Source organism: Cheilinus undulatus, linkage group 9 (genome assembly GCF_018320785.1).
Source record: "Cheilinus undulatus linkage group 9, ASM1832078v1, whole genome shotgun sequence".
NCBI lineage: Eukaryota > Metazoa > Chordata > Actinopteri > Labriformes > Labridae > Cheilinus > Cheilinus undulatus.
In genome coordinates this window covers 28505567-28524755 of record NC_054873.1, presented here as the reverse complement: position 1 = coordinate 28524755, position 19189 = coordinate 28505567, and the positions used below count along the sequence as shown (strand labels likewise).

Sequence of the window (19189 nt, the reverse complement as noted above, 5' to 3'; positions counted from 1 at the left end):
TTTTTCAGCTGCTATATATACTTTACAATGTAAGGTCATGTAATTACACAGAGTACACTTGGCCTGCTGATAAAATTATTCTTTTTTTTTATTTTTTAGCTTGGAAGCAAAGCAAACACTTCAATTATTTCAGCAATTGCATAATTTCTATCTTAAAGCCAATCACATTAACCAACCAAACAAATCTAAACATCAGCAGTATAAAGAGTACTAGCCCAAACATGAGTAATTCAGATCCTGAAACATTCACTCCTGTCTCTTAAGTGCTGGTTTATCTAACATTCACATCTGAACCTCTGAATAAATAATATGAAACATATTTGTGAGAAGTTAAAAGTGTCTGATCAGTAATCTATAGATCTAATGGAGGTAAGGATGGCCAGGAAAGAAAAGAGGGATGGATTAAGGACTGAGGCTCGCACTAGCTTGGTGCAGGCTTGATGAGGTAGAGAGGAGAGGTCTACATGGGGAAAGAGTTTGTGCAATGGTGTCTGATTTACTCATGCATGTTAGCGTGTGTCTCATGTTCGTTCTCTTCTGCATGTGTTTCAAAGTCAGATAGAGGTAAGAATTGGACTAAAATGGAGCTTGGCAGCGCACAGGCTGGAGTAATGATCAGACTACAGGGAGCCGACGGATATGAGATGAGCTCCATGCGCACTTACACAGTCGTCCTGCCCTCCTGGGCGCACAGTCAGTTCTAGACCAATCAGATCAGAGCAGCAGGGCGGAGCATGCAAGGTGAGCAGAGAGAGAGCAATGGGAGAGAATGTTAGCATCACTCCATGAGACGCAGCCTGCCGACCAGCCTTAAGAGTCAGCATTAGCCAACTCTGCTGTCTCTGCTTTTTGTATGTGAACACTGTGATTGTGTGTGGGGTAAGTGCATTTGTGTAAGTGTGTGTGACTATGAATATGAAGGATTTTAGTTTACATTTCTGTATGTGCATGTGAGGATTTTGGTATATGTCTCTTACATAACAGACAGCACAGTAGGCTTCAGCGCTGAAGGTCTGACCAGTGAGCTACATGAGAGAAATGAACACACTATTCACATATCAAACACTGCACAAAGAAAAACAAACAAACAAACTCAAGGCAGAAGCATGTCCCTTGACTTTTGATTGCTTTTGTTGTTGTTCACAGTGAAATAAAATCACTATGTTGCTGTTTGCAAACACATTTTTACATTATTTCACTAGTAACAGATATTATCTTACACTTGTATGTACTGCTCTGCATTCAAGGTTAAACTGTGTTTGAATTTCTGATAATGAAACCAATTTGCTCAATTTTTTGCTTTGATAATGTTTTGGGAACCTACAGTGTCCAATAAGCATAAACAGTCAGGGATCATGGCCATCCTCAACACAATCACTGAAAACAAAACAAAACTTTGCAAATTACATAAACAGAGAAGAACAGAAAATAAAAGGGCACAAAAATGAGAACCACAAGTGTCTACATCACCCCAAAGCTATAATACACAGCATGTGAACATGGTGGGTACAAGAGAGGCAGAATACAGCAGCATATTTGGATTTAAATGGGGCACGCAGTGGATGGGGTAAGTGATGGAGTAACTAATTAAGGGTGATGGGGTGCCTATGCAGCGGGTGAGGAGGAACAAATGCAGTAAAGAGAGAGAGAGAGAGAAATAATGGTGTGCATGATCATCTTTGTCACAGCCGAGGGCAATCAACTGTCAGGATGGATGTGGTGAGGAAGACTTTGATTGCATACTCTCAAAAGAGGATGAGTCCAATCAGAAGTGGGTGTTACATGATATGTCATACTTGATATCATGGTCACCTTTTCCATCCTCAGATCTTGCTGTTAATGATGTTGCAGATCAACAATGGATTGGGACAAAGCTGAATTCGGCTCAACGCCACATGAGGACTTTGCTTTTTCTTTTATGATCACACAGGGAAGGCAAAGTCCCAAATAATGAGGATGAATGTGCTTTTCACCCTATATTATTTTGGTAACAGACAATGCTTTTTAAATATGGTACAATACTGGTAACAAGAGCTGAAAATATGTGCATGAGGCTGTTACAATAAAGAAAAAACTATGCTTACAGAATTGTTTCATTTTTAAAGCACTACATTTATGGAGGTACTGGAGGAAAATCCTGCATCCAAGATGTCCAGAAGCAACAACAAGGAGTGGCAGCAGACTTCTGTCAACACAAACCATCACTCCCATGAGGAGGGCCACAATTATAATTACAAAGAATTAGCTTTGTTATCAAACACTACACAAAAATATGACACTTAATGTTGTGAGGAGTTGTTCAGCTGCTTTGAATGATGATACAGTGAGTGCAATACTTCTATCAAGTTTTAAAACTCTGTTTGTTTAAGTAAATCCTTCAGCTCCTCTTCATCAACACTGAAGTTCAGAGAAAATAAAAGAACTATTTTTCACTCTTCTTATCCACATAAAAATAAATAATGCCAAAAGAAGAAACTTCTAAGGAGTAACAACTTCCTCCCTCCTGATGTATTTGAAAGCTAGAGACTCTCCTGAACAGCATATTAAAACAAACATTGATTGAAATCATTGACAGCTACAATGGAAATCAAAAATATAATTTGTTTTTAAAACATCTGATGTGAAGCCAGAAAACACATCTAACACGTACAGACAGATGTTATTGTTCAGAGTAGAAAACCTCGATCAAATGAGATGACTCAACTAAATTAGTTTTAGTTCCCTGTTTGTGAAACTCTGTGTCCCCTCAGAACTTCCAACAAAGTAGTGTTGTCATTTACATGCCTGTTACTGCTAAGACCATGGGGTATGATTTTAACATGACCCACCATTATAGTTCAGTCATGTTCAAATACCTGTGAAAATACATCCTTCAAACTGTGAGGTTATCACTGATATGTAGTAGGATGGGGGATGATGATAAGAAGAAAAACATCTGTTTCTGCTCTTATCAACTTTATATCAGTGATGGCTGAAACAAGCAGTGGATGTATTATTTTTTTTTATTTGAACAAGGACTCAAGGAAAGGCTGAAGGAAAGGCTGGAGGGGTGGCAACTAGCAGGGTCTTAAGTGCTAACCCAACAGTGATAGTGTGTTAGAGATGAGGAGAGGCATTTAGGAAAGCATGCCTCCATAGCTATTACCTTGTTTGCACCAACAATGACTCACTACACAGGTTCTCCAGGAACTCTGAGGTCCAGGCATTTCCCAGACCTTTACCTAAACTTAACCATCAAAGCTAGATGCCTTACTCTTCCTAGGCATCTTAACCCTCCTGATAACTCTATTTCTTTTAAGCATATTGTTTATCAAAACCTGGCCATTAAAACTAAGTTTGAACTTCGTAACAGCCCCTACTGAAAACTGCCACAAACTTTCTCCGAGTTGCCCTTCTTGTTGTTCTCTGCAGAGGATTTAAGAACATCTGGTGTGTGCTGTTCTCAGTGGTGGTAAAGGAGCATCAGATTTTGCTATAAAAGCCAAAATAAGCTCAGTAGCCTCTGCAGCACGAACACAACCCTGTAATTCACCATTGTTGTTTTAGTTTGTCAGCGCAAGTGGGCTATGCTATGTATGACGTAATCGTCTCAAGGAAGATGCGGTTGGCTGTCCACACAGAAACGAAACAGTAAGCGTTTACTGATTTTTTCACTCTGGGACCCGGTTTCAAAAAGTAGCGTTTACGGCCTCCCAAAACGCTGTTTCCATTTGGATGAAACACTGATAGGAAAAAAAAAACGTTTGCGTATACTCCTGTATTTGTCTTCATGTGAATAGGGCCTAAAACTCTGCAGCCACGCACAACTGACTAGGGATGGATATGGCCAAAAAATTGAGTTTCTGAATTTTTCCCACCAAACTGGATTTACAATTTTAATTTTTCTTTTCTGCTCAAATAAAAAAGCCTAATGAAAAAGAAACAATTCAACATGAGTTATGCTTTTATTTTATTAATGAAATTTTAAAAAGTAAAATGAATTATCCTTACAGGTCAAAGTGTCAGGGTCTGAAAGTTTTAAACTACTTAATCAACCAACTAAAATGAAGCTAAAGTCTCTGAGTGACCTACAAAAGCAAACAAGACTGTTGGAAGAATTCTGATTATTTCTGTATTTGTGTTGAATTGCTTGTCATCTCTGCAACTGAAATAATGTGGGATGAAAACTTTGCTGTAAGTTGACCAAAAGTGCATTTGTTCACAATTTAATCCTCTTCAAAAACAAAACAACAAAACGCCCAAAAGATTCACAGTGATTGAAATGATCGATTATTAAGGGTCAGCAGGATGTAATTCTTTTAGTTGGAGAACAAAGGTTATACATGATCAGCATGTAATTCTGACTTATCATTTTTTTTTACAGGGGTCGACTAGAATAACATCTACTTTCTGACAGTAGCTTTAACTTTTGGTACTACTAAAGGGAATTTTGAGAGAAAAGCTGGATTTTTAATTTTTAAAACCTCAATTTTCCAAAACTCTGATACATAAATAATGTTGATGTATCTCCAAACCCTACAAACTATCTAACACTAGCTTAGTGGCTACCACACTGTCTCCTGTCAATGCTTAACAACACAAAGAGTAGCTAATTTACTGTACAGCTGTAACTGTAAAAACTATAAATTTAGACCCCACGAAGGCTGCAGTGTTGTTGTATTTCTATAAAATCCATGAAGCTTCTTTGTATTCTAAGAGCTAAAGCATAGCACTTTAGCAGTAACTTATGGTGTTTAAAAACTTAATTAGGAAGAGTGTGCAGGTGTAGGAGCAAGGTGGTGCAAACAAGGTAACTAATTATCATAAAAGGAAACAAAGAAACAAATGTATAAAAAGGTTGCTTTTTTGGGATTAGTTGATAGGCTTGTTAGGATAAATACGTTAAAAAAGAATAAGTTTACCCTAGGAGCTATAACCTTAAGGTTTACTGTCTTCGGTGTCCTCACATCTGCAGAAATAATAAAGGACTTTATTGTACCAAAGGAGTTACAAAAAGAAAACCCACAGATATTACACAGAAACAGCACTGTTCATCAGATGCTTCAGATAGCCATGGTGTAGCTGTGTGAAAGCAGACTTTCTGTTGTTACACTCAGGTTATCAGAAAATTTTATGCAAGCACTGCTGGTTACCTCTGATCCCATTATCCCTCATCATCACAGTGAACTGGCTTAAATATGGATTCATTTGCAAATTTTAAAATGAGAATAAAACTGTACCCCCCCAGCTTTAAAATGCACCTGGCACTTATGACCAAAATGAACAGTCAAAAGCTGCTAATTAAACAGTTTAAAGACAGCATTTAGATTACTTTTGAATACAAGCCATAGTGTTTGCCAAATTCCTTCAATGGGCTTGTAAATCTAATCTAACTTTGGGAGAATTGCTACCATAGACATGAAAATGGATGTAATAAAGATTTAGCTCAGATGCTGATAAACTAGAGGCAAACTGAACTCATTGCCTTATACTTGTGCAATTTATCTTAAGTATAACTCTTCTCTTTCTAACTCTGACGTCTCTGCCACCATGCAGCCAAAATAAATGAATGTGTCTTAAAATCATTAATCTAAATGTTTTTGCACTGGCTCTTGCTTACCTGGCACCTGCCACCGGAGACTTCCTCCCAGGATCTAGTGATGCTCCCAGTGGTTCTTCTCCCAGTGACCTAGTGTCTTTATTTAGCTGCTGTAGTCGAGAACTGAGCTCCCCCATAACTGATGGTTTTGCTCCCTCGTCTGCACCCAGCCCCAGTCCCAGTCCACCAAGATTGCCCAAACTCCCTATGCCTAGCCCCACCCCTGGCCCACGAGGCTCCACTGGGTCCCCCCACAGCTTGGACCTCCGCTGGAAGAGGTAGCGTGGCTTGGTGGGGGCTAGTCCAGTCACTGATGCTGAACCACCTGAGGGCAGCCCAGCTCCTCCGGCTGCTGCAGCCAGAGCAGCAGCTTGTTGCTGTGATAGAAGCTCACTGTCAGAGCTCTGCTTTAGCAGAGGGTCCCTGAAGGTGACGGGGCCTTTACCGCCTCCTATCTGGGACTTGAGTCGAGGCTTAGGAGGCACTGGCGGCTTGTCGAGCACAAAAGTCTGCCCGTCGGCGTAAGAGGTGTGCGTGGTGTGTGTGTCGGCAGGCTCGCCGCTTTCTGAGGACAATGTGGACATGCTGGAAACTGTGGAGACGGTGCTGGTGGTCTCGAGGTGGTGGTCTCGCTCTCTCTCACTGGAGCTGCGTGTGTCAGCCTCCTCCACGCCCGAGTCAGCTGCAGAGCAAGAATCACCCACCTGTGGGGGCTCCAGAGGGTCAGTGGGCTTCCCTGAGACAGCTGCTGCACTGGGTGGAGGTGGAGGCTGGGGAGGCTGAGGCTGCGTTGGGGTCACGGTTGGAGTAGATGGGGTTGAGGGAGTCTGGGGTGTCGGTGTTGTAGGGGTGGTGGGAGTGGAGGCAGGTTTAGGTGGGGACACTGGTGTTCCCTGTGCCTGTGCCAGCAGCCCGTTAGCAAACTCATCAGGAGGAGGGACAACTCCTATCTTACGCAGCTCCTCTCTTGTTTCCTCATCACTGGAGGACAACATGGCAGGAGGCAAGGTCACTGTGTATGGGTCCACGTCCTCCTCTGAGCTTCCCTGAGCCAGACTCTTCTCTTGGGCTGGACTGGTAGGACGCTGTGTTTGAGGATGGGTCTGGAGCTGAGCCTGGGAGGCTGCTGGACTTGGGGATTTAGCCCGTGGACTTGGAGATTTGCTTGGCTCTGTGGATGTTGGGGCAGGCGTCTTTTCTACCTCTGAACCAACTCCGACAGCTTGGCCGTTACTGGTAGCATGGACCATGATCAGCCCTGCTGTCTTCTGCTGCGACGTGTCCATAATACTGATCAACATACTCTTTTTATCTTCTAGTCTCTTCTCCTCCTTCCTCTCCTCTACCCGCGCTTCCATCTCCTGTCGGAATGATACAGAGGATGGTGATGAGGCCCACTGTGGTTTGGTGGGCTGGGGAACAAGGATTGATGCTGGGGTTGGTCCAACTCCAAACCCCACTGCCTTGGCGGTTTTAGGGGAAAAAGGGGGAGATGGGGGTGCCCCCTCCCCACGTGAAGACTCTTTGGTCTGAGGCTCAATGAACATAACACTCTGGCTTACCCGCTCCTGTTTAGTCCTGGGCTCTGGGCTGCCAGTGGGTGACTGGCTCTGGGAAGTCAGGGCCCTCTCCCTTGCGGCCAGCGCAAGAGCCAGAGGAGAATTAGGGTCCAGGGGCTTTCCTGTAAGTGGATGAATAAAGGTGGTCCCACTGGGTGAGGGGCTCAGGGCCAAGGCAGGGGGAGGCAGCTGTCCAAGCTCTCGAGTGAGCATCCGTTCATCGATGGAGTGAGACTGAGTTAAAGAGGGGGAATCCGAGCTGGTTGTGGATGCCCCCTCCATGGTCCCAACAGAAAGGAAGACAGTGGATTTCCTCCGCTCCTCTAGGCGACGCTCACGGTCTTTCACCGCTCCAGCAATAGCAGCAGCAAAGGGGCCCTTACCCTGAAACACCATCTCGCCCTGGGCATGCAGACGCTCTCGCTCAGCCATCAGCTGCTGCTGATAGTAGTCTGCACGGCTAGTGTGGGAGTGTCCATGAACATGTGAGTGTCGTCCTGAGGGTGAGCTCTCTCTTGAGTGGACAGCGGCTAAAGCCAAACTAGCTTTTTCTTGTGCATCTTCCACCTGCAGTAACACACAAACAAACATAAACCAATCATGTCAGACAAGTCTCTGACATTAAATTAAAAGAAGGAATTAAAGATGCATTAGTTATGAAATCCTACCTGTAGTTGTTTCACCAGGGGACTTTTCTTCCTCTGGGGCTTGGTGGGAGTGTAAAGTCCAATGCTAAATTGACCCACGTTAGCATAAGGGTTGTCAATAACCCGACCCTTCCTTTTGACTCGTTCAGGTGGAGTAGCTACAGAAGGACGCGGAATTTCTGTAGGTTCTACAGGTAAATGCGAAGAGTCCTGGAGGATGATCATAGAGCGAGCCTTCTTCTGTCTCTCGATGTGTGTGGCCTGCCGCTGAGCAGCTTCATAAGGCAGGTCCAAGGACGAGGGCTTGAAGCTGGAGCGTCCCCCAGGCTCATGGCCCTGACTCTGAGTCCTGGATGGGGGAGGAGGGGGGCAGAAGGCTGGTGGAGGACCGGTGTCTAGGTAATATGGAGGAGGTGGAGGTGCCATTTGTGGAGGTGGAGGAATGGGATGGGGCTGTGAGTGGTCTCTGAAGCTGTCCGTCATGGAGGAACTGCGGGGGAACCTGTGCTCGGCTGCAAGGGCAGATAACCGGTCCTCCTCAGTGGCGCCTGGTGAGGGAGAGGAGAGCACAGGTAATTTGGTGACAGGAGCAAAACTCAGGTAGAACAACCGCCTACAGCTGCTTCATGTACAACAGACTGTGACTCTATTAACTTACTCTGTCAATACACAATCAGGTGTCTCAAACCTAGATACACTGTAATCTAGGAAAACATAGATGTAACTTTTATTCACTTATTTCCCTGTGAATCTTTCATTTGATAATTTAATTATACGGGAGCATGAATAGCATATGTGTGCATCTACTTTTCAAACAGACATTGGACTTGAACATCTGCTTTGCAAATCGTTTATTGTAAACATATTTAAACGTTTTTCTTGACTTCAGTGTTATTTACATGCATACTGCTCACGAGATGTTGTTCTTCATGGATGATGCCATTTAAATTAAAGAAAAAAGAATGAAGCTTCCTTTTAACACATCCTTTACATGCCAATGTACTACCTTTAAGCATACTGTGTATAAGATACACTATCATTCACCTGATTTGAATATTTACAGGATGGGTGATTGTTTTACCAAAAGACTTGGTCCTAGACATCCCCTTTGGTACTGGTATGTGACCTCTCTCAATGCCTGGGTGAAGAGCTCCATGTAGAGTCATCCCTTGTCTCTCAAACAGTGACTGCAGCAAAAAAGGAAAAAAATGTTATTGCAATGTCTTTCAAATCTATACAATTTGATATTGTATGTATTGAGCTACACTTTTGTAACAGAAAAAATCTGTTACAAAAGTTGATGACCAAGTAACACTGCTCTGGTATATAGAGTACTGGGTTGTGCACTGTTGCTCAGATGCTTTTGAGTCTCTGAAAGACTTTGACAGTATGCCAGTGTAGCAGTGTTTGATGCCTGCATTTTTTTTGTAGGTGCACTTACGCTGATCTCTGCTGGTGTTATTCTCCTGCTGGTAGGTCTTTGTTTGACAGTGGCTGCTCTGTAATCTGCCTCCAAGGGCTGAGAACGCAACATAGACTCTTGGGATGCCAACATCTCATCAAGCCTCTCTGTTGGGAGAGAAAAGAGGAAGCACTAAATGCAAAGGTATTATACCAGGGATTTGTGTCACAATTTCTGACAATGCTAACACGATAGAGAATACAAAACGTGATTAAAAAGGCGTATCTAATATGGTGCTATACACTACAATGTGAAGTCATGCTCTATGGTACTGTGCAAAATCACTGCACTATCTTAATACAGTTTCACTGTGTTTCCTTGATGAACCACTAGGTAGTGAGCACTAAGAGGTGACAGAGACAGAGAGAAAAAGAAAAAAAAGTGGACAAAGAGAGACATGCATGTTTTTCAAGTGCTCTAAATCAACTGCTTAAATTGGCAGAGCAGTGATAAATCATCTTTATGATGTTTAAAGAGGTGTCAAGCTCTTGCCTCAGACTCACCTCCTCTTCTCCTCCGAGCAGAAGCTTGGTGGGAAAAAGATTGAGTCAGCAGTGGAGGGAAAATGACAAGAAAAAGCCAACAGAAGTGACTACTCTAAAAGTCAGAGACACACCAAGTTTCAAAGATAAAGGGAAGTCAGAAATGTGAGAAAAGGGGGAAGAGAGTTTAGAGTCATCAGATCGCCAGTTCTCTGGCACTCACCCAGTTCTTCCAGCTCAGCGGTCATGGACTTAGAGCGCAGTGTCAGGGTAGTACTTGGAGCCCTCTTGGGTGGTGGGGGAGCTGTGAAGACAAGGCACGGTGTTGAGGAGGATATTACTGTGGGTGATGAAGATCCTTTGTCTTTGCGGCTTAAAGCCCTCTTGGCATCACTCAGCCGACCAGCCCATCCTGTCTTGGCTGCTTTGATCTGGTTGAGTTCATGCGGACTGGACTTCTCACATTTACTCAGGACCCTATTCAGGCTGCGGTTGGAGCCCAACTTCTTCATGTTTTGATCTCTGTCAGACCAACTGCTTATCAAGCACTTGGAGATCTGTCTTCAAGACTCTCAGTTTTTTAATCTTTGTGTTGACAGAATTCCTCTTGGTTGAGGAGCCCACAGGCAGAAAATGAACAGTGCAGTCCTTTTTGTTGCATCCCTGGATTTCTGAATCCTCCCGTTACACACCGAACAGATTTTAGAAGCCAAAACAGGCAGAATGAGTACAAAGAAGGGTAAGAGGAGAGGGAGAAAGTCGTCCATCTTACTTTTAATATGCCGTCTTTATGGAATTTACAAGGAATGCAGTAGACAGACAGAAAACCCAGACAGACCAGCTTACATTCAAGCATATCCATATGCATGTATGGACATAATGACACCAGTTCTAACAGATGAAGAGATTCAACAGTAAATTTAACAGCTTAAAAAAGAGGCACTGCAAATTCTATACCCATCCTCACAACACTGCCATCTACATGAGGAAACCATACTGTTATCGACCCACAAAAAGAGATGAAACACATTTAAGAAATTAGAGCTTCAACAAAAAGCATTAATTAATAAGGAATCAATAAGTATTTAAATCACAAAATTTAGGATCTGAAATGGCATGCACTGCAAACACAGATCGTAAATCTTCACCAACAGCATTCCAACCCTCTTGTTAAAAACCAACCCCACAAAAATAACTCCATCAAATCGCTCTGTCTGAGACAGACTATCTGTCAATGCACCACACTAAAGCGATAGATCTCTAAATCCCGCACATGTCTCTGTGCCTTACTAGAGCCTAACCATCCTGCTGTCACCAGCGGCTTCAGATCAGTGTTCACACGCGGCTTTGGGTACAGTCCATATCAAACATCTTCATTTTCTCACCAGCCTGCAAATTCTTGTACAGTAACAGAGGAGATGGAGGAGGACAAGGGAGAGACAGAGAGAGAGAGAGAGAGAGAGAGAGAGAGAGAGAGAGAGAGAGAGGGAGAGAGAGAGAGAGAGAGAGAAAGAGAGAGAGTTGCTTTTGCTGTAATGTAATGCTTAATTCAAACATGCAGTGTAGTCACCATGGCAACGGAGGCAGTAGTGAGGCCCTGCATGGTGCAGTGGATGAGTGTTTTGGATGTGTGTTTGCTTACTCGTCTCTGAGTGTGAGAGCAGCGCATGTGTCTTTGTTCAAAATCTGCATGGTATATCCCACTGGAGTAAAAGAGGGGTTTTGGGGATGGGAGGTGGGGATGTTGTTCAACATGATGAGAGATGTAAGAAAATATATATTTTTTTTTCTTACAGAAGTGTTAAAACCTGCTCTCTAAAATGGTTTAAACACTAACATTCTCCATCTTTTCCAAAGCTGCCTGCATAGCACATCTCTGCCAGGTGATGTAAAATGTTCTTATAGAAAGCACAGACCAGTGGGATCAGGCTAACATTATAGTAACACAATTCAAAACATTAATATCAAAAACTACAATTCTTTAGAAGATATTCTATACTGGGAGCATGCTTGGGGTTTCTATTTTCAGCAGAACAGATGCCACTGAATGGTCACAGATTATGATATAATTCTAATGAAAATACCACACCTAGCCACCATATGATCCTCTTGCTTTTCTGCATCTATACTTAAAGTCCCTTTAAAGTGATGAAAAATCTGTATTTAGGTTAGTTGTAAGTCAACCTACTGTTTTATGAACCACCAGGCCAAATTTCAGACATAAAAAAACAAATTTAAGTTTATAAAACTAGCTTCAAAATCATGAAAAATGAGGCAGTAATATCTTCTCTAGGACGATGTGGGTATGCGGGGGTTGATTCAACTGAAGCCACACCCACACAAGAAAAACAAGATCCTCTCAAATAAAATAAAATGCTACAGCCTGACTGAAGGAATAATCTTTTTGCTATGCTGCTATGCTACAACTCACTCTTATAATCCATCAAAGAAACAACAATCACATTTATGTAATGAAAGACAATTTATAACTAAAAGTCTCAATTTTATTTTCTCAGTCTGTATCTAACTCTTCAGGTATTCCTTATATCTCATTTTCCAACTGATGTGTAGTTTAGTTTCTCTCTCTCATGTTTTCAAGGCATCGTTGTTGTTAAGTTGCTGCTGAACACACTCTGTTTCCTGATGTTGGACTTCATAATCAAAGTCTTCAACAATGATTAGCAGTGGAGCTTTAGTTGTGACAGACTTTGCAGGAATAGAACGTGTCAGTCCTCAGATACTTTCCTAAACTTTAGCATGACGACACTAAAGACATGGGAGATTGAACTGTTGGACAGAGAGAGTAACAACCTCCCTCTTTTAGCCATCCAGTACTAAAGGCAAGTAAAATATGGATTAAAACACACCTTCAGCTGGTAAGATGGCTCTGCAACAGAGCAGAAAGAAAGAAGTCGGGAATTGAATTTTCTGTTTTCTGGCACAAATCTCTCTGTTGTGATACTTCTGATGTAAGCCACTGCGGCTGATAGATTTGGGACATTTATCTCAAAATGAATAAAAACACAGCATGTAGCTTGCTGTTAACTTTCAATAAAGGTAGTGACATCAGCTAACAACAGGCTGTATTAAAATGTGATCTAATATCTCTTTTATTGCTGCGATTTTATATTGTTGTAGTGTTAGGGGGAAGGGGTCATTCTCCATAGGGTGCTATATTTGCCCTGCCCAAATAAAACCAAGCCAGGGAAGAGGTGAAAAACTTTCTAATGATCTAAATCCAAAATTCAGTCACACATAGATCCCAGTCTTTTAACATATTTACAGCAACCTTATTCCAACACACAGATTTTGGATTTTAGTTTACAGGGACTTCAATTATACTTAACCTGACAACTTGAATGTGGCATGTAGAATAGAGTATAGAGTACAGTAGTCACAATTTATAGAATCAAGTAACTAGAGATTAAAGTTATTATAGACCAAATTTAAAACATACAGAATGCAGGACTAAAAGAAAAAGGCACTATCACATTCAAATCAAAATTTATATAAATAAATGTAAATGTTTTGAGACTCAAAGTTAAAGGTGAGAAATTAGAAAAAGTGCTCTACGACAACAGGGGAGAGAGAGTAAGAGACCATAAGGCCCTGAGTATCAGGATTTAGTCAACAGAGGGCTGTCTCAATGAAAATGGGTCAAAGCCATTTATCACTGTCCTTGTATCTCAATAATCACTGGGGAGGTGCACACCACTCCACCAAACACACATAGAAACACACAAGTGAAGTGTACACGGTCCTGAGGTCATGGTGCCAGGACTGTGTGGGAGCTGAGTAATGGTGAGCTGTGGTTGACATGGAAACTACACAAATTTACAGCAGGGAAAACGTGGTAGAAATCGCCTAGACAACAGAAACACATATTTTTGCAAACCCCTCCCTTGTCTGCACTGCAGTGCTGTATACAGTTCATTATAGATTTGTCTTAGAAATGAGTTATGTGTTATGTAAAAAAAACTGTATGGTTTATTTAGCCATTAATGTCTAAGTTAAATAGTTCAGTCTGTACTCAGAAATGGCCCACACTAAAATCGGCACTTGAGGTGATTTCAATTGGCAGTATGTTTTAACTATTTAGTATAAAAAGAAGGGAGAGAGAAACTTTACCTTTCTTGCGAACGACTTCCTCCGTCTCAGGTTTCCGTGACACGGACACCACCTTCATCAGCAGCCTGTTACCTCCTTGTCTAATCAAGGACACCACCTGCTTATGGCCCACCTTCACTACATTCACGCCATTAACCTAAGAGAAAGCAGACACAGACAGAAAACCATCATTTTTATGTTAAACCTAGATTTTTGATACAATTTTAATGTTTTTTCCCGTTATCATTTTTGTTATAAATTTGTACACTGCTTTACTGCTTGGGCAATGTAAACGGATTTACATGCTAATAAAGCCTGTTAAAATAACAAATAGAATAGATAAAAATATATGAAAGGAAGTGACAGAGAAAAGCATGGGGGTATAAATGTTATGTCCCACCCCTTTCCAACCCCAGCACGGCTTCAGCAAATGGATGTCAACATGAGTCTGGCTCTGCTTGAGGTTCCTGCCCGTTAAAGGGGAGGTTTTCCTCGATACCCTAATGAGGCTAAATACTGCTAGTGCTAAGCTGATGGTGACTTTATAATGACACAGCGAAGAGTACGGTCTAGACCTGCCCTCTTTAAGAAGTGTGAGATTATTTTGGTAATGAATTGATAGTAAAACAAACAAAAACTGATCGATTATGTATATAGGTTATCATCGAGGGACTGATGGGATAAAATTGAAGCTTACAATCCATTCAATATAATCAAACATTTCAACTTGAGCCACAGATCTGCTTAATTAGGGTTTAGTTTCAATAAATTCCCTAAACACATCAGAAGTGATAATTCTTACTTCTGTTCAACAAACATTTCAAGAGTTGCTTTGTTTCTTTCTTGATGACAGACCTCACAAAGCCTGCATGTTTATATTTAGCAAATTTGCATGAAAATATTATTATTTCGCCACCTTAATTTCCATCAAATTCAGGTAAACAACAAGAAATCTGGTTTCTTTTACAGGCTCATATCACTGAAGTGAGCCAGTGTAAAGCCAATGTGTAACCCGTATTTTGCTCCTGAACTGAGACTCAAGAAAACCAGATTAGGGACTGCTGTTCAGGGATGTTATGGACCAAGAAATGGTGGCATTTACATTGGAGAGTAAATGAAGTGAAGAAAAGGAAGTCTTGGCTGAAAGTTGTTCAATGTTTACTGCTGACGTCCCTGGAATTATTCAGCAATAAACATCTGTTATCGGACGCATATATTTTCATTAGGATTGACATGAGCTGTATCTAATTGATTGACAAGAACAGACAACCTTAGCAACAAATATAAACAAGTTTGTTTTCACCAGTACAGGAAGAGCTGTGAATATATATCATATCCACTACTGCAGCAAAGAACAGTGCAAAATCCAGCAGCTAGAACTTTTATTCCCTGCTTATAAGTTTGTAGCCATCACTGCTGTCTTATGAGGTACTGATGACACAAGCAGCTGAGTGCTGTCCTTTAATCACCTCAATGAGAAAGTCTCCTGTCCTCAGACCAGCCCTCCAGGCCACTCCTTCCACATCCACAGACTCCAGGTATTGCAGGGCGGGGAATGCTGGGGTGGGGGTGAACTCTTCGATGGGCGTCTCAGCTGAAAAGAAAAACAGAGACAACAGAACAATCAAGTTAAACTTTAAATGCTTTCCTTTTTACACTTTATCCTATTTTAGCTTGACATCAGAAACAAAAAAAAATCAGGACATTTTGTGTTGAATGGGTGGAAATTGTTGGCTAATGGTTTACATATGATCTATTTCATTCCCTGAGAGGCAATGCCAGTTTTTTTCTTAGAATTAAATCTTAACATTTACAAATTATTTAATTTAGAAATGAGTTAAATTTATGAAGTTTATTTATTTAAGTAGGTCAGTTCCAAGGGCTGCATGGTGGCGCAAGGGTTAGCACTGTTGCCCCACATCAAGAAAGTCCCTGGTTTGCTTCCCAGTCAGGGCCTTTCTGTGTGGAGTTTGCATGTTCTCCGTGCATGTGTGGGCACTCTGTCTTCCTCCCACCACAAAAACCATGCTCATTAGGATACTGATGACTCTAAATTGACCGTAGGTGTGAGTGCAAGTGTGCATGGTTGTCTGTCTCTATATTTCAGCCCTGTGATTGACTGGAAACCAGTCTAGGGTGTACCCCACCTCTCACCCAATGACAGCTGGGATATGGTATAGAAAATGGATGGATGGATGGAGGTCAGTGCCAAAACTATACTTTTTTCAATAGAGCTGTGCAGTTCACCACATCTGCAAAAACACGTTACAAAAGTCAGAAATATTGACTGGTTGAATGAAGGGTAGCTGAGTATAATGACCATGCTTTCACATTATTTTAATGTAGTCAGGTGAAGCTCAAGCTAGCTAACGGCAAACTTTTGATTAATAAGTGTCATTAAGTGGTAAATTATTAAAAAATAGGGCATTATGTTAAATGTGAAAAAAACTTAAAGTGGTTTGCAAATATTTTTTAACATATATTCAAAAGACTGGGAAGTTTTAGAATGCCTAAAAAACACCTGTGACATTCCACAGGTAAGTAGGTTAAGTGGTAATAACACAAGATTGGGTAGAAAGGAGCACTCCTGCAAGGCACGAGGTTTTCACCATACTGAAAGAAATAGTCCAACAGTTTATGGAAAACATTTCTTACCGTGCAACTGCAAAGAATTTAGAAAGTTTACCATGTACAGTCTGTAATAACATCAAAAGATTCAAAGAATCTGGGGAAATCTCTGTATGTAACAGGCAAGTTTGAAAACAAATAATGAGCGCCTGTGACCTTCAACCCCTTAGGAGGCACTGCATTAACATCTAGTATCTTTCTGTAATGAATATTAAAATATTGGCTTGTGAAAACCTCAGAAACTTTTGCCAGTTAACACAGTTTGTTGCACCATCTAAGTTGAGACTGCAAAGTGAGTGCCACTTCCATCATCAACAACATCCAAAAGTGCCGCTGACTTCTCTGGACCTGAACTCACTAAGGAGAGACCCGCCTAACATGGAAAAGTGTGCAGGGGTCTAAAAAGTCCACTTTGCAATTGCTTTCAATAATAATGGCCGTTGAGTCCTTCGAGATGAAAAGAAAAAGGAACTAAAAGGAGTTGAAGGTGTATAGCAATGGCAGTTTGTTGACCACAAAGGCGCCGTGAAAGAAGAATTTCTTCTTCTATAGCAAAAATTTTTGGGATGATACTGAGAGCAGATTTACACGGATCAGGTGTATAATGCATCTCCAATCAGAATAAATTAAATTGAATTGTAAAAAAATGCTCATGTCACTGCAGCTTATGTCACATTTCCATTTAGAAGTAGGGGTTATACTTGAGAATCAGGAGAGACATGTTGCACATAAGTATAGGGTAAACCAAGAAGAAAGGAGGATAGCCATATTAAAAAAACCTGTGGGTTACTGCAAAAATTCACTCTTGAGTATTATGTAATATGGCATACATTATCAAACTTCATATTGGTATCTAAAATTGGAAAACACTATTGCTCATTGCAAATTTGTCTCATAGTGTTCAGACTTTATCATAAAATACATATGTGGTCATTCATGTTTTAATAGGTTAAATACATGCATGCTTCTACATAACAAACACACACAAATTAAGCAGGCACACTTTGCTAAGTGAGTGCAGGACCACAAACTCCATTTAATCTTGGCTCAAATCCAACTAAATCACTGACACATGAGATATCTCAGCAGACCAGTAAGTGTGCTGCAATGTGCGAGTCTGCAGGAGTGTGTGTGTGTGTGTGTGTGTGTAAAGGTACTGGGGAGTAAAAGACAGAGTGAGTAAAAGGGAGCGGGCTGAGCCAAGATCCATGGTAGTGAGTGATGAGGCAGTAAAGCACATTCAGACTCCCGGCAAGGTGCCTGAGAAGGGTAACCATGGTAACCAGCCTGAGCAGGGAGCTGGCACGTGCAGGAGTAAAATGAATTTGTGGTGATGGAGTTGAGGAGGGAGGCGATTTTTGTTGGAAATATGAAGGTATAAAAGTGATTGGGTATAAATATGGGGAGGGATTAATGGAGGTGGAGGATGTGAGGGAGGTGGAGGAGGTGCAGAGAGGAAAGAAAAAAACCCCAAAAAAGGCGAGGTAGAGAAAAGATGAGAGAAATACGAGAGGAGGGGAGAGAGTAGTGTGTCTCGACTGAAGCTGAACGCCATGTGTGGAGAACAGATGGGACAGCTAGCCGACAGCTCAGCCAAGGATGACGCCACCAAAGGGGCTGCGTGCGTTCACACGCACACACTTACATGCACAGACACAGGCACAGGAGCCTGAGTGCATCTGAGCATACAAGCTGAATGTTGACCAAAGCTGGTCGAGTTGTTGACTCACACAGTAACAATACAGACTGAGACGTACTCTGACTCAGATCAACAAACCGCTTCTCACATCAAAATTCTCACACGATGAAAAAACGTAGGTAGTGACTGTGAATGGTAGCGTGTTTGTTTCTCACCTTTGGCTCCACGCAGGACAAAGCCAAACCCCTCGCTTTCCTTCTTCTGTAAAACTGCATTCTTCTCCTCTATGATATAGTCACTGTCAGAGAGAGAGCAGAGGAAGAGCAGGTATGAACCCAACACCATCCTCTGGAAAGGAGAGAGGGTCGAGCCTGAGGGTCAGAGGAGGGTAAGGCGAAGAAGGAGGCGCACACTCTGGCACACAAACCTGTAGGCTATGATAATCCTGCCCTATTAACAAATCAAGTTCAAAGCCAAGCAAGAAACCACAGCTCAGGATTTCCAGGGGCTTTTCTTGTGTTTTGTGAGAGACAAACAGAGAAAGAGAGACAGAGAAGAAGACTGAGAGCAAGAGGGAAAGAGAGAGAAAGAGAGTCCTTGTGATTGAAGTATCATGGGGATAAAACCTAAGAGTGAATCAATTTTCTGCCTGATCCTTCTGATGAGACTCCAGCTGGGGTGGGAATGAAGGCCTCTCTTATAAAACTAACAGGGATGGCTCAGACTCAATACAATCCCTTACTTATAAAAAGAGGGTATAAGAGATAAAAGCTGAAGTGCATCACAGACCTGTTTTCCAGGTGTTGTTAGGTGGAGGCTGTTAGATTTAGTTAAACTGTGTTACTGTGCACACTCACACATTTATTTTCAAGCCACACCCTCATGTCCAAAACCTGTAAGTAAAAACTAATTAGTTAGGCAGTCTTTGCAGCAAAGCAAATAGAACACAATGGCTGTATGTGTTCAGGTATGAGTATGGTATGTCTAACTTAAAGCTTCTTTATCATTTTTAAAGCACAACAGTAAAAAAACATTAACACTGTCAAATAAATATTATAAAGGTGGCTTCTTGAGTGTAGACTATGAT

The 19189-nt window shown here is 41.7% G+C and overlaps 1 protein-coding gene across 12 annotated transcripts in view; it reads right to left on the bottom strand.

Annotated features, from left to right (window-relative positions):
- Positions 1-19189, bottom strand: part of shank3a (SH3 and multiple ankyrin repeat domains 3a) — a 315840-nt gene that overhangs the window by 5676 nt on the left and 290975 nt on the right. For 6 of the 12 annotated variants that reach the window (XM_041794579.1, XM_041794581.1, XM_041794580.1 and 3 more), the window contains 9 exons: positions 18318-18400; positions 15305-15429; positions 13857-13992; positions 9952-10032; positions 9750-9773; positions 9226-9353; positions 8866-8971; positions 7806-8332; positions 5600-7704 (listed from right to left, as the gene is read on the bottom strand). In XM_041794579.1, coding sequence (XP_041650513.1) covers positions 5600-7704; positions 7806-8332; positions 8866-8971; positions 9226-9353; positions 9750-9773; positions 9952-10032; positions 13857-13992; positions 15305-15429; positions 18318-18400 — 3315 coding nt within the window. The other 6 variants (XR_005992309.1, XR_005992308.1, XM_041794584.1 and 3 more) reach the window with 6 other exon arrangements.